The sequence below is a fragment of the Aulonocara stuartgranti genome (genome assembly GCF_965226115.1).
Source record: "Aulonocara stuartgranti genome assembly, chromosome: 3".
NCBI lineage: Eukaryota > Metazoa > Chordata > Actinopteri > Cichliformes > Cichlidae > Aulonocara > Aulonocara stuartgranti.
In genome coordinates, this window is record NC_138941.1 from 50,922,707 (window position 1) to 50,938,106 (window position 15,400).

At 40.7% G+C, this 15,400-nt stretch overlaps 1 protein-coding gene across 5 annotated transcripts in view; it reads left to right on the top strand.

The window, feature by feature from the left end:
* LOC309703783 (uncharacterized protein) overlaps nucleotides 1-14,058 on the top strand; it is a 49,696-nt gene extending 35,638 nt beyond the window's left edge. For 4 of the 5 annotated variants that reach the window (XM_082528670.1, XM_082528673.1, XM_082528674.1 and 1 more), the window contains 7 exons: nucleotides 546-6,263; nucleotides 6,369-6,477; nucleotides 7,809-7,907; nucleotides 10,953-11,222; nucleotides 12,657-12,758; nucleotides 12,845-12,966; nucleotides 13,289-14,058. In XM_082528670.1, coding sequence (XP_082384796.1) covers nucleotides 546-6,263; nucleotides 6,369-6,477; nucleotides 7,809-7,907; nucleotides 10,953-11,222; nucleotides 12,657-12,758; nucleotides 12,845-12,966; nucleotides 13,289-13,372 — 6,504 coding nt within the window. In that variant the 3' untranslated portion in view covers nucleotides 13,373-14,058. The remainder of the gene's footprint in view (nucleotides 1-545; nucleotides 6,264-6,368; nucleotides 6,478-7,808; nucleotides 7,908-10,952; nucleotides 11,223-12,656; nucleotides 12,759-12,844; nucleotides 12,967-13,288) is intronic. The other variant, XM_082528672.1, reaches the window with a different exon arrangement.
* Nucleotides 14,059-15,400: the final 1,342 nt, after the last annotated feature.

The window sequence follows — 15,400 nt, forward strand, 5'->3', positions numbered from 1 at the left end:
CGTTATTACATTAATGCATGTAAGGTGAACTAGCAAACATCATCATAGCTACATGCGGCTGTCTTCTTGTTTGATGGCAGATACTCCCTTCACCCTGGCCAAAAAGGCTAAAATGACCAAAGAAAAAGTGGAAAACAGCTAAACATGAGAGGTTTTTGGACAAAGTTTGTTTTTTCCATTGTTTAAGCACTGCTTCCAGCCAAGAGTGATGCCATAAATCCCCTATAGCTGCTGAAAAGGCATTGTTATCTTTTTACAAAAAACAGCTGAACATGAGAGGTTTTTGGACCAATTTTGTGTTCTCCATTCTTTAAGCACCGGTTCGAGCACCGTTTAAGCACTGGCACCATTTCAAAAGTACCGGTTTGGTACTGGTATCGGATAAAACCTAAACCATACCCATCCCTAGATATGATAATATATCTTAGAGTTTATTAGTGACAGTCTTCTGTGGTCCCTTTTATTAGTTTTTTTTTTTTTTTTTTTTTTTTTTAAAATAGCTCAGTTATGTAATTGAAAATAACTCATCTCTTTAACTGGTTAAGCAGACCTGCGGAGTGGAAATAGAAAACCAAAGCCTGGTTGTGTCGACCACTACAAAACAGATCTCAACAAGGCCCTTGAACGACTCGACGAGCAGCTCATCTCCTAGTGTCAGCCAGACCTCTGTCTCTTCTTCTCTACAATCTATTGAAACTCCTCCCTTCCCTTGCCAAACAGCACAGCCAGAAAATCCAGAGTCTCCAGAGATAGCCTTGCATTCTCCATCCGTTAGCTGTAAGCCTTCTTCATCAACAGCAGCAGCAGCAGATGTGACAGTAGAGACATATCAGCTTCATAGAGACGAAGAAGCAAAACCCAAAGAAAGTGCAGTAGGGAAGTCGGGTAAAGTGTTAGCAGAGGGCATTACTACAGAGACAAATAGAACAGAAACATCATTAGCTATACATTCAGCTGCACATAGTCAGGGGTTAGAGTTGACAAGCCAAAAACCGAATCTAGAAATTGATTTTAACAATGGCATACTCAAAGAGTCGAAGGAGAGGACGGAAGAAGAATGCAGAAATTATTATTCTGGCAAGTATCCTGAGGAGGAGGACTTTGAAGATTACCAAATCCTGGACTCGATTGAGGATCAATTGGATGAACAGATGAATGAAGACGGAAGCCAAGATGGCACTGAAACCAATTTATCTGGGTGTGTACAAGAGCAAGGAAACTCTTACCAGGTGATAGATAGTGTTACCGAGGACCAAGCATCTGTAGTTAAAGAGGACTCTCAAGAAGATGCCACTGATAAGGATGTGTTAGATTCAAGAACGAACCAAAGTCCAAGGATCAAGGGAGCTCGAACAACCATACAAACACAAGGAGAAATGCAGAGGTCTTTTAAAGCCCTCGAAAATTTGGGCCAAATCCTAAATGTTGAAGAACAAGTCAACAAAGACATGTCATGCGATGCAGATTGTGCTAAACAAGAAACCTTTGAGATATTGGATTCAATTGATGATGACACTGATGACCATGTTTCTTCAGAAACACATATTTTTGATGAGCTAAATTTCAGTTTAGAGGACTTTGTCACTGTTGATGAAATTGGTGACAACACGGGAGAAGCAGCCTTCAGCCACCAAAGCCGCTCTTCTCATAAGCAGAACTCTGAAAGGAAAAGAGAAAGGCAGAGCTCTCACATTGCCTCCTCTTCTTCCTCACCCGTGCCAACTCACATCACAGTGAAAGGAAATTTGTCTTCTAATGTCTTTAAGACCTCTACCTCCTCATCTTCTCAGTCTTTTGAAACTTGTAGGAAAACACACCCAAGCAAGTTAAAGTCCCCAGCCAGAGCACTGCATACTTCATCCTCAGATTGCAGGGCGCATTCATTAAAGATGGCATCAGCAGCAGAAGCTGAGACATCGGTTGACACATATAAGCTGCACAAAGAAACAAGTTCTGTTGAGTCAGAGTCAAGGCAGTCACCTGGACCTGAGAAAGGCCATAGACTGCATAAGTTGGACAGTCAAGTCATGGAGAGCGATACAGATGCAGTCAAAACCTGTTCAAAGGAATGGAGTGAAATTGGATTGGATGCTTCTGTCCAACTATTACATGGGGTTTCTAAACACCAAGTAGCTACCAATCAAGAGGATGATCGTCTGGTTGAAAATGAAGACTCAGCAGAGAAAAGAGAGGTTGAGGAAAACAAGATTCAGATAATGGAAAATTCTGATAAATCTACAGTTCTAGATGCAGCTGATAAAATTGAAATGTCAATTACAAGTAGCAACCAAAACCCGAGAGGCCAAACAGAAGATAGAAGAAGAAAAGAAAAGGAAGAAATGTTTTCAGAAGAATCCTGCAAAGCGTCCAAAGATGCTGACAACAGAGACATGAAAGACAATTCATCAGATAGTACTGATCATGAAACCTTTGAGATATTAGATTCAACTGATGATCATACTGATGACCATGCTTCATCAAACACCAATCTTTTTGATGAGCCAAATTTCAACTTGGAGGACTTTGTCACTGTTGATGAAATTGTTGATGAAATTGTTGATGATGTGGAAGATATGGCCTTAGACCACCCAAGCACGGCTTCATCTAAACAGAACTCTAGAATGAAAAGTGAAAGGCAAGGTTCAAATGTTTCATCTCCTGTAAAGCAGACTTCTACAAGATCCCTGAAAGACTCCAAGAGCTCAGCAACTTATTCTTCTTTCTCACATTCCTTATCCAAGTCAATGAAAGCCACTGCGAGGAGCAGTTTATGTATGGCTATGGAAACTCCTGCCTCCTCTGTGGAAAAAGCAGCATCAAGTAACCCAAAATCTCCAGCCAGAGCATTGCAAGTTTTGTATTCAGGTTTTAGGACCTGTGCATCAAAAGCAGCTCTAAGTGGAGTTGAGACTTGTCAGCCAAATGAAGAACAAGCAAAACCAACAGAGAGTTTAGTGGTAACATCTGACCACAAACTTTCAGCCAATGGCATTGCTTTGAAAATTGTTGAGTCAAAGTCAAGCCAGTCATCTGCTCTTGAGCAAGGCCAGAAATTCTTTGGAGGTGGCTATAAGGTCTTGGACAGTATTGAAGATGAAAGTCCTGAGGAGTTTGGTGAAATGGAAATAGATGTGCCTTTCAAAGCACTAGACGGTGTAACTGAAGACCGAACAGCAACAGTCCAAGAGGCCACTCAAACAGTTAAAGATGAAGGTTCCACATTGATGCAGCTGTCCGAGGAGCATGTGATTCAAGTAGATAATTCTGATAAATCTGTTGCTGAAGATTTGGCTGAGAGAAACGAAGTGCTGGACAAAAGTAAGAATCAAGCTTCAAGGAGCAGGGGCGATGGAAGGTGGGGGAAAGAAAAAGAACAACAGATGCTTTCAGGAGAAACCTGCAAAGACTCTGGCCAAATGACAAATGTTAAACATCAAAGCATCAAAGAAGCTTCACCAGATAGTACTGAAGAAGAAGGCTTTGAGGCACTGGACTCGGCTAATGATCGCATCGATGACCAAGTCTTTTCAGATACCACCCTTTTTGATGAGCAAAATTTTAACTTGGAGAATTTTGTCACTGTTGATGAGATTTTCGATGACTCGGGGGAGGACCAAAGCACAGATGTGTTATCCTCTGCCGAACAAACCTCATTAAAATCCTTGAAAGGCTTCAAGATTTCTTTGTCACCTTCCTCATCTAAGACAAGGAAATCCACTTTGAAAAGCAGGTTGTCTTCTAATGTCAAAACGATCTCAAACCACAAAGTTTCAATAAAAGGCATTGCTGGGGAAACTATTGAGTCGGAGATAAGTCAGACACCTGGACCTGAGCAAGGCCAAGAATTACATGAAGGAGGCTTTCAGGTCTTGGACAGTGTTAATGATGATGACGCATGTTTAAAAGAGTGCAGTGAAATTGAATTGGATGCTTCTCGCAAAGTGCTAGACAATGATATCAGACACCAAATAACTACAGTTCAAGAGTCCAATCCTTTGGCCAAAAATGAAAGTTTTACAGTAAAGCAGCTGTCTGAAGATTTGATTCTGGTAGTGGACATTTGTGACAAAAATGAAGCAGAGAGCAGGGGAGATGGAATCAAGGGGAAAGATGAAATAACGCTTTTGAAGGAATCATCCAAAGCCTCCAAAGATGCTGGCTTAATTGCAGAAGGTAAAAAACAGCCTCTTGAAGAGGGAGACAACACTGTAAAAGAGGGTACTGAACAACAAACCTTTGAGATACTGGATTCAACTGATAGTTATAATGATTATTCTATTTCTTCAGACGCTCAGCTTTTTGATGAGCAGAATTTTGAGAGTTTTGTCACTGTTGATGAAATTGTTGAGGATGTGGATGACAACCAAGGCACCTTCTCATCTGAGCAGATCTCCAGAAAGAAAAGAAAAAGACAAAACTCAGATGTTTCATCTTCTGCCAAGAAGATCTCAACAAGATCCTTGAAACAGTCTAAGAACTCAGCTGCTTTATCTTCTGAATCCAAGCCCACTGAAGCTTCAGAGAAAAGCACCCTGTCTTTAGGCTTGACCACTGACTCACCAAAAAAACAAAAAGGCTCATCTGAACCAACCAAATTCAATACCACATCTATGCAATCTGCTCAGGCCACTAAGACCCCTTTATTCTCTTCTTCGCTGCCTGTCGAAATTCATGCATCGCCTTTTCGCAGAGCACAGCCACACAAGACAGAATCCTCAGCCAGAAGACCACACACTGTATCCTCAGGCCACAAGACCCATTTGTCAGAGATGGCATCAACATCAGATATTGAGGCATCTGTAAAGATTCAATATTCTAATGAATCAGAGAAAAAAAACACAGAGTGTGCAACAGCAAAGTCTGACCACAACGTGTCAGGAGAGGGCATTGCGGCAGGGGATTATGTCGGAAAATGTATTGAGGAGGAGGAGGAAGATGGTGAAACTTACCAAGTCATTGATTCAGTTGATGATCAAACAGAAGAACAGCTGGATGACGATGGAAATCAAGATGGCTGTGCTAAAACCAAGTATTCAGGACCTAAACAAAGCCACACATTGCATGGGGAAGGTTATCAGATTTTAGACGATATAAAATCCACAATCCGAAATGAAATAAAACAGTACATTGAATGTCAAGACATCCAAAAAACTTCAACAGATGCTACTGAAGCATTTGAGATACTGGATTCAGTTGATGATCTGACTGAAATAGAAGATGATAACCAAAAATTTGAAACCCTCGGCACCCAAGTATCTAAAGAAGCCACAGAAGAAGAGGAAGAAGCTTACCAGGTAATTGATTCTGTGGAAGATGAGCCAGCAACCACAGAGACCAAATTGGAGGCAGACAACAAGGAAAAAAGAACAGATAAATCCAATGAACCTAAAAGAGATGATAGACCAACAAGGAGGACTGGATCAAGGTCCAGAACATCTAAAAGTGAAGAGGAGGGGAAATTACCAATAAAAGAGGACAAGATGGAGAAAAAATATGAGACAAAGAAAAGCAATACAGAAAAAGACAGAAATATTCTCAAGGACACTGAAAAGATCATTCATGGGAAAGTAAACTTTGATAAAGATGAACCAATTCAAGATGCTTTTACTGCAGAAAGGTCTGATAGTAGAAGGTCTGCTAGAGGATACAAAAAGGACAAACTGACATACACAGAACAATCTAAAAAGCCAGAAGCGGTAGAGACTGACAACAGCAATTCAGCCATTACAGAACAATCTACCAGTGGGAGAAAGGAAAGAACGGCTAAAGAAGTCCCAACAAAAGACAAGACTACAGCAAGAAGGAGAACCACATGGGCTGTACATTCCCAGAAACAGGATCCTGAGAAAAATACAGAAAATGAGGAGACAACGCCACCGACCGAGAAGACACCAACAACAAAGAGTGATGCCTTGATAAAAGACTTAAGGGAAGACTCTACCTATGAAATACACCCTGTGGAAGATGATGATAGGAATAATCGACCTGCAACTTCAGAAAACACAACGTTGGAAAGACCAAGGAAATATATTGAGAAAACTTTTTTGGATGACACATCTGAGCTAGTGACTCTGGATGAGGTGGGGGCAGATGAGGGTGGAGACAAAGGTTTTTTGGAGGGAGAAGAGTGGAATAGGGAGATTACAGAGGATGAGCTGCAGGAGTTTGTCACATTGGATGAGATTGGTGAAGAAGAGGAGGAGGGACATGAGGTCTGCCAACTCAACCCAGATAGCCAGTCAGTGAAGTCCTTAAACCAAGAGGTAATGTTAGCATTTAAACTGTTGCAAACATTTTTCTTTCTTCGAGAAATCTTTGTTCTGATAACATAAATCTTGATGCCAAACATTTTGGTTTTCTCTTTTTAGACTTTGTCAAATGTGAATGAAGCAGTGCATGATGAGAATGAGAAGGGTGTCAAAAAGGAGGCTCAGAAAATCTCAAGATCTAATAAACGCAAAGGTGATGACAATGCAGGTTTGTGTTAGTCTTCTTACTGCTTCCATAAAAAATGTCATAAATTAGCAGCAGGCAACAGGTTTCTAATTAGAGTCAGTTGATTAATTAATCATCAGCAGGCGTGACCTCCTTTACTAAAGTTTAGTTTGCTGCTCTGGTGCATGGTCAAGTTACATCTGAAGAAGCCATACAAACCTGTGGAATAATGTCCTTTAAACACCTTTGGGTTTCTTTTATAAACCTTGGGCACATTGCATTCCCAGAGTCAACCATGAACTCCTCTATATGTCTGACAAAGAAAAGAATCAAGGTGTTGAAATTGCCCAGTCCTGTCGAGACCTCAACCTGATTGGAATGCTGGTTTGGGACCTTAAGAATGCTGTGCGTAAATGTGTATCCCCAACCTCAATAAACTGAAGCAACAGAGGTGTGGGCCAAATTTTTCCCACAACGATGTGAGAGACTGATGAAGTCACAAAGAAAATGATTCCTTCAGTTTAGCTAAAGCTGGTTATAGAAGCGATTGAAACATGGACTGTACATAGGGTGATCGTGGCAGTTGGCAGTTTGATTGTGTAAGGTTGCCGGGTTCGAGCCCCAGCTCCGACAGACTTCACCTGTTGCCTACTGGTGGTTGTCAGAGGGCCCGGTGGTGCCAGTGTTCTGCAGACTTGCCTCTGTCAGTGCACCCCAGGGCAGCTGTGGCTACAATGTAGCTGGCCATCACCAGTGTTTGTGAATGAGTGGATGACTGAATGTAGTGTAATGCGCTTTGGGGTCCTTGGGGACTAAGTGCTATACAAATACAGGCCATTTACCATAGTTTTTCAAAGGACAGCACAAAGTCTCGTGTAAACTTCGTTTCACATGACTGTTTGTACATGGTAGGTATGATAAGCAGGCATAAACAGTGGTGCCTTCATTGATAGAAGGAGCAGCACATCTTAAAGCAGATAAGACATAAACCAGGTGAAATGGATTGTGTTAACAGCTAAAGGTTTCCAGTATAATGGAACTCTAACCATAAAAGCTAAATTACTAATTATTTTAAGGTGCAAATAAACTGACATCTGCTTACAGCCTAACAGAAATTTAAAATTAAAGGTAAGACACACTATTAAAGACAAATCTATCACCCGTTACATGCTTTGTTAGCCAAGACAGTTTGATTTTGGTGTGTTTTGATTGGCAGATTATTATCACTATAGATTTTTTTTTTTTTAAATGGAAAGCATTGTGTACTAGTCTGTTGTGTGAATCTTGTAAAGTTTACTCCTAAATTTACTAAGAAAGAAAATGGCAAACTGTTTTGCATTAATGTGAGTCTTTGTTTTTGTATCTCATATTAGAGGAGAATGTGAACTTGAAAAGAGATGAAGACAAGGACAAGAAAGCCATTAGAACCAGGACAAGTGGCCAAGCCAGGAAGAGGACTAGACAGATCCCTGGTAACACAAGCACAGCTTTCTGGTTTACATAATTGTGCAGAAATATTGAGCCACTTCTCATTTCTTCATACTTTGTTACTTTGTTAAATAATCTTGAGGAAATGTTCCCTAGTCTTTCAAAGTTTTTCTTTTGACTTCAGCTGCTTTTATTCACTGATTTTCAGTCCAGTCTTTATACCTGAGCATTTTCAGAGGAATGTTTTTGTTGTTGTTTGTTTGTTAAGCCACTTAACACTGACTTATGAATCATTCAAGGACAAAAAAAGGAACCTTAGTCATGTGATGAGCCAGTTGTAATCTAATGCCATGTAGTGCTGTCAATCAACAAATTGGAAACAGCTTCACGACAGCATGACAATGGTTACAGACACACGGCAGTAAAATCATACCTGGGTAGAAAAACACATGGTGGAACACTATCAGTCACGGATTGGCTTCACCAGAACTCAAGCTTTAATGGAATGTGGGATCATCTAAAGCGTGGGTGTCAAACTCCTTTTTCATCATGGGGCACATACAGCTCACTTTGATGTTAAGTGGGCTGGACCCATGAAACTACATGATAGATGTGTAATTCACAGAAAATGTACCGTGGATAACATTTCTATTGTAGTCTTTGGAAAAACTGGACCTTGTATTAATAATAATAATACTGCATCTTATTTGAGGGCGCCTTACAAAAGAACAAAATTAAAAGGAGCAATAGTCATAAAATACATAAAATAAGTTAAAATTGCAAAACAGAACTTGACAACAGATAAAATCACTACTAAAGCGAATAAGCCAGTTTGAACAGATGTGTTTTGAGCTGTGACTTAAATACGGGAGGAGAGTCTATATTTCTTATGGCTTGATGAAGAGAGTTCCAGAGCCGTGGAGCAGAGCGACTGAAAGCTCTGTTTATATTTATATGTAATTTATATTATATTTTCGCAATATATGATCAGGAGGGGAGCATGTAAATAATGAATAAAAGAGGCTCTAATACTAAACCCTGGGGCACACCAGCAGAAACAGGATAGAGACTTGAAGAGTGGGATTTAAATTGGATATAACTGAGTGCGGTCTGAAAGATATGAGGCAAACCAAGCAAATGGGTATGACGAATGACAATGGATGCTAACCGGTTCAGGGGGATATTGTGAGAAATGGTATCATACTAAGATCAAGAAGAATGAGGATGGATAGTAGACCAGAATCAGCTGCCATCAGAAGGTCATTGGTTGACCTTAACAAAGCAGTTTCTGTGCTATGATTGGGGTGGAAACCAGATTGAAATTGTTCATAGAGATTATGGTCATTGAAATGTAAGTGAAGCTGGGAGGCGACAACTTTTTCAAGAATTTTTGAAATAAAGGGGAGATTTGATATAGGGCGAAGACTATCAAAGTTTTTGGGGTCTGCACCAGGCTTTTTGAGAGTTGGAATAACAGAAGCCTTTTTCTGACATGAAGGGACCATTCCAATTTTAAGGGAGGAACGGATAATACTGGTTATGAGAGGAGCTAACGAGGGAAGACAGGCTTTAAAAAAAAAAAAATCTAAATTATCCACCTGTCAACTTGACCCTCTTCCCACTGTGTTAGTTAAATATGATTAGATACGTCAGTTATAGAGGGAAGAGTAAAACCTGAAAATAACTGACAGGAACACAGTGGGGGAAACAGGAAGTCTACTTCAGAGTCAGAAGCTCCTACAGAGTGACGGTGGATATCTTAGCTTTTACAAGACTTTTCTGTCATTTAATTATTTATCTCTTAGTTAATTACTTTTGTGTAGTATGAATGACTGTGAGGGAGTCTTTATCAGCAGGAGACTCTGTGAAACCTATTTAAATACAGTTAAAAGCAATGTTCCCTCTAAGCTGCGCACGTGTCTCTGCGCAGAGAAAATCTGCGTTGCGCACACACAAAAAAAATTCTAACCTGAATTGAAATTAAATTAAATATGTGCCGACACCGGTGTTTTAGCTAGCAAAGCGGCGTGGCTGATGTGGAGTGAAGCCACGTTAATGACAACGTGTACAAACATTGGAGATGTGAGCAGGAGAGACGGAACAATTGACGGAAAAAGTGTGGACAGTTTTTAAATTGTGTTGATAGGCCACGTAAAACCAGAGTTATGATAAAAAAAATCTGCAATGTTTGGTTTTCTTCCTGAATACTACCGTTGTTTAGATTTACTGCGGGAAGAAACGGTAAAAACTGCGTTTTATAAGGAAAACGCTCGAAAGCCTGTGAGCTAAAACAAAACCAAAACACCCCACCCTTTCCCATTGGTCAAAAAATGTACCATGTCGACCAATCAAAACATGGCATTTAGTTGTTAAGAAACGGGAGGAAGTTTTAGGAGTGACGGCGGTGTTTTGAGATGTGAGAGATTTGCAGCGTTTAGCGCAAATCTTGTGTAGTTAGTGTGTAGTGTAGTCAAAAGTTTTGTTGTGTGTGTCAGAACAATGCGATGTTACAGGAGTGATACATCTCCTGTTGCCAGGCCTGCAGGTATCAGGCTTGTTCTCCTTTATCTCATAGTGGACAGAAATTATTTTTTGGAGTGGCACAAATAATTTGTGTGGCATTAAATTAGATGCAGAACAGCTGATTGTTCTGTAAATTGTTTGAAAGGTTTGTTTAAAAAACCGCATTGGCTGCATTTTTAGGTAAACAGCTGCAAAAAACATTGTTGTTTGCAAAACTCAGTAACTTTTTTGAAGAAGTAACTGTATAATTAATTGCCCAACATTGGTCATTATATACTGTATTTTGCAGGGAGACAGTTACAGGACTCTCTCCCAGACCACAGACACATAATACAAGTCACAGTTTTATTTAAAAAAAAAAAAAAAAGATTCTGGGCCTTCAGCCTTATGTTTGACACCCCTGATCTAAAGGCAGTCCAGATCTGAAGAAGAGCTTTGAATGTTCATCAAGAAGCCTGGAGAACTGTTCCTGAAGACTGCTGCCACTAAGAATGTGCACAAAACTGTACAATCTGGTCAGAGGACTAAATTGTAAATCTCAAGTATTTCTTTTTCTTTTCCTGCAGTGAGAAAATCTGTTAGAGGGAAAAAAGGGGTCGCAACACACGAGAGAGAAGATGCAGAAACAGAATCACTGTCTGCCGCTTCACTCGAGTCCTCGTCACTGGACAAAAACATATCTGTACTGTCAAGTGACGACAAACCAGACAGCCAAAAAACAGAGGAGAAACCAGAGAGCCAGCCCGATGTTGATGCTGCCTCTGCTGGGCAACAGCAACAGCCTGAGTGTCTTGATAATCAGACACAGGAAGGACCGAGCAGTAGTGACGTTAAAGGTACGAGAAGCTGTTTTACCTCAAAATGTGCTGATTTTAAACCAACAAAATGTTTCAATATGATTCACTAAAGTGGATGATGGTTGTTTTCCACTTAGAATTTGTTACAATAGAGCAAAACTGCATCCAAGTCAGTGTCTATATTGTGGTTTTCCTAACACACTCTGTCAGAAGACAGCCACAATTTGTAATCTGGAACTTGTGAAGTTAAAGTTTGTCCATCAAAAGTCACTAATCATATTACATATTACATATTACAACATATTCTTCTTCTCTTGGCTCTCAGTGAAGGCGGTCGCACTTTTTCTCCTCTCCTCCTCACCCTTATCTTCCCTGCTTAGCCTCTTGTGTCCTTGTCTTGTCTTGTGTGCATTACTTTTCCCTCGAACAGTCTCTCACTGTCATTCTCTAAAACCTAAAAGAGAATTATGGATTTGATCAACTGGTCTCTGAATGCTATTGACACCCTTTTCTCAACGAGAAGCCTGGGCTCGGGAGAGCCTGAGTGCCCTGGAGGGACTTTCCCTGCCGGATACACGATGGACGGGTGGCAGACCTGGAGGATCTTGTGCCTGGCGGGACTGTCTATCGAGGACGCTGAAGATATCTACCTATTCGGAACCATGATAACAGGGTTCTTGCTGATCGGAGCTGGCTTGGCCCTGACTTATCGGAGAAATAAGAGAGCGGAACCAGCTGTTCAAACCCCCCCAAGGCTGACCGCTGGAATTGAAGCGATGGGTCGAGGCGCGACCTCTCACACCGAACGCAGTATGGTTAACACCTTGGAGACGCTTACAGCTGCCGTGAAGGCTCAAACTAACACCACTGAGCGTATGATGGGATACATCAGAGAGGGGCCTGCTCATATTGACACCCTTGAGCGAAAGTTGGATCACATTGCAGAACGGCTCACTGCAGTTGTGGGGTCTCAGAATCAAAAGAATGACAACACCACGGAACAGAAGTTTGATACCATCATGGGGAGGCTCGCGGCTCTCCAACGTAGCTTGTCATGTCTTCATAATGTTGTGCTGTGGACATTTATGTGCTCTTTGTGCAGAGGAGTTTTTTTGTTTCCTGTTCTCATGCTGTCCTACCATGGAAGCACAGCATGAGTAGGGGTCTCTTTTTTTCCTCTTGTACTTTCCCCACTGTAGTGTACATTTCAATGTTTTTTTTTTCTCTGATTCTACCAATCTCCGACCTGTATCCCCATGTAATGTTTATGCTATATGTGTAAGGTCGGGGGGGGGGTCCTATTTCACTGCAGGGCAACCTGCATGTGACGAATAAAACTTTGATTGATCGACAATTCAAGACATTCGAGCAGCTGTAACTAGAGAAGTAAAAATATTAACTTGTTATTGGAGTAGGTACAGTTTAATTTTCAGTCATCATTTATCATTTATTAGTTGTTTTCCTTTTCTTTAGCTGTCCGTAAACGAAGGAGAGCACTTATTGAACCCAAAGCAAAGCGATCTTGTTCTCAGTCTCCTCGCATCACAGACAACTTGGATGCTGACGCGTCCCTTGGTGAGAACGAAACATAAAATAATGACGTCAATTTCAAGTCTTTCTTTTCTCTCTTAAGTTATTTTGTATGCTTCTGGTCTTCTTAGGTGATGAGCATGTTGTCCAAAAAATGGGGCTTTTCTGTAACCTCTGCTCCATTTTCTACCTGGATGAGCAAAATGCTAAGGACCTCCACTGCAGAAGCCAGAAACACCAGGAGAACCTGAAGGTACCCACAAACTCAATTCAATAAGGAAAGATCATCTGAAGGAACTGAATGTGATTTATTTAGATACTTAAAGTAGGCAGAGGGGCGGCTGATTGGCTCATAGAAGGTGGTCAAGGACGCGATTGGACAGAAGCCAGGATGTTAGCATTGAGTTACTGCGTGAGAGAGAGGAAGTGATGTAAAGGAAAGAGTGGGAGCCTGAACACTAAGGAAAGCAGGCAGATGAGTGATTAAAGGTCTTTCTTATTGAGGCTTTGTAATCGAGTGACTGCACAAAAACATACAAGTGGTCTCACCTTTTTCCCCTTTCTTTTATTTCCAGAAACATCAACAGAATCTTCGACGGAGGCCTTCGAGAATGTCGCTCAGAAATTCTCAAGGCTCTGTTAAGGATGAATATAACTAGATTTTTTTGTGTTCTTTCCCTTTTTTATGAGAGGTGCAAACAAAACCACGTGTCGTTGAGATTTGGTGGCGAGTGACTCAAGTTCGTGGACACGTTTAAAATGTAAACTTTCATGTGAGTAATTAGCACTCATGAACATATTCTTATAAGAAAAAAAACTAAGAGCTTTCTTTCCTCTGGTTGCAGAAGGGTTTTAGTTGTATAGAAGTTGGTAGGAAGTCTGCTTGTTTCAGGTAATTCTAACAAAAACATGACGTTTGTTTACTAAATGTTGGTTATTTTTAAGAGGGAGATAGGATTACCCACATTTCACTCTTTAGCTAACCGGATGCACGTTTACAGTTGTGTGCTCCACTTGTTTAAGTCATGTGAAACAGAAAGGATGTCAGTTTTCAGCTTCATGTACTTTGCTGCTGTTAGAGAGAAGCATGTTGTGTAGATTTATGCAAAGCTAATATACTTTTTTCCTCTTTCAGTGAGAGAGAGTATAACTATATATATTTTTTTTTTTTATGATTGGTTTGCTGTATGTAAAAGCTGTTAACTATGTTATGGTAACCCTGTAAATCTTTATGCACATCAGTGATGTTTAAATGCAACATTTTCTCCCTGCAAGTCACTACAGAAATATCTGTACACATTTCCTGTGTAACCTTGGGGAAAATAAAACACTTCCTGTTTTTTCAGCTTTAGACATTTCTGTCATTTATTCGATTCTGCTCCTTATATTGTTAAATGTTTTTCACAAAGATATTGTATACATGAATGAATTCTTAAATACTGTAGTAGTTATTAAAATAGTATATAGGATTTGTGTAGCCATAAATATTTATCTTAACTTTTAATTGTATTAATACTGTATTACATCTGAATTTAATATCATTAAACACACAATCAAATGCAACCATTTTATTTTCACTTCACGTCTTCTTTTTAGCTCTTGTTTCATCCCAATCAGTTACTAGAAAAAAATCTAGTCTCTGATGTAATCTCTTGAGTATACATCCACTTTTTTATTTACTCTTTTATAAAGACCAAATTTATGATTTCTGCCTCTTAGCTCAGTCTGGTGACCCTTGGATCACAGAGGTGACTGCGGCTCAGTAGATAAATTGAGTTGCCTACCTGTATGGTTGGTAGACCGGTTCCCCACTTACTCCAGTTTGGCAAGATACTGAAGCCTGAGGTGGAGAGTGTTAGATGAGGTGCTTGGGTATAGAAAAAAGGTGCTATGTATGCACCAGTCGACCCATTTACCATCTAACTTGCCCTGCGTCTAAAGCTCCTGCTGTACAAGGAGAAGCTCACATATTAATTGCTTTTACCACATGACTCTTGTATTTGACTGTTTTAGAACTGCACACATTACAGAAGATGCAATAAATAATCTCTGTGAAGGTTCTCAGTCATCCAGGTCATCGTAGTCAAAGGAGCTTGCAAAGAAAAGCGTCTGGACTTCTTTAAGTTGCTTGAAGACGTTTCACCTCTCATCCGAGAAGCTTCTTCAGTTCTAAGGTCAAATGGTGGAGAGTCCCAGATATAAACCTAGTGGGAGTAACCCCCCACAGAGGGACAAAAGGACCCCCTGATGATCCTCTAGTCGCCTGAGCCAAGGTATGAAACTGGGCGTGGGTCCAAATCAGCCAGAGTTTCGGGTGTGTTCATTGTGAAACCTGGCCCCACCCTATCATGTGATTTCCTGAGGTCAGATGGCCCAGGATGTGAGTGGGCGTTAAGGCGTCTGGGAAGGGATCTCAAAACTGGATTATAGATGGCAGAGAGTTGGTGTCGTAAACCCCCGCCTCTGTTCAAAGATGGTCGTTTACAGTGGACATAGATGGCTTCTTTCACTCCTCTTTCAAACCATCTGTCCTCTCTGTCCAAAATGTGAACATTGGCATCCTCGAAAGAGTGTCCTTTATCCTTAAGATGCAGATGGACTGCTGAGTCTTGTCCTGTGGAGGTGGCTCTTCTGTGTTGTGCCATGTGCTTGTGAAGTGGCTGTTTGGTCTCTCCAATGTAGAGGTC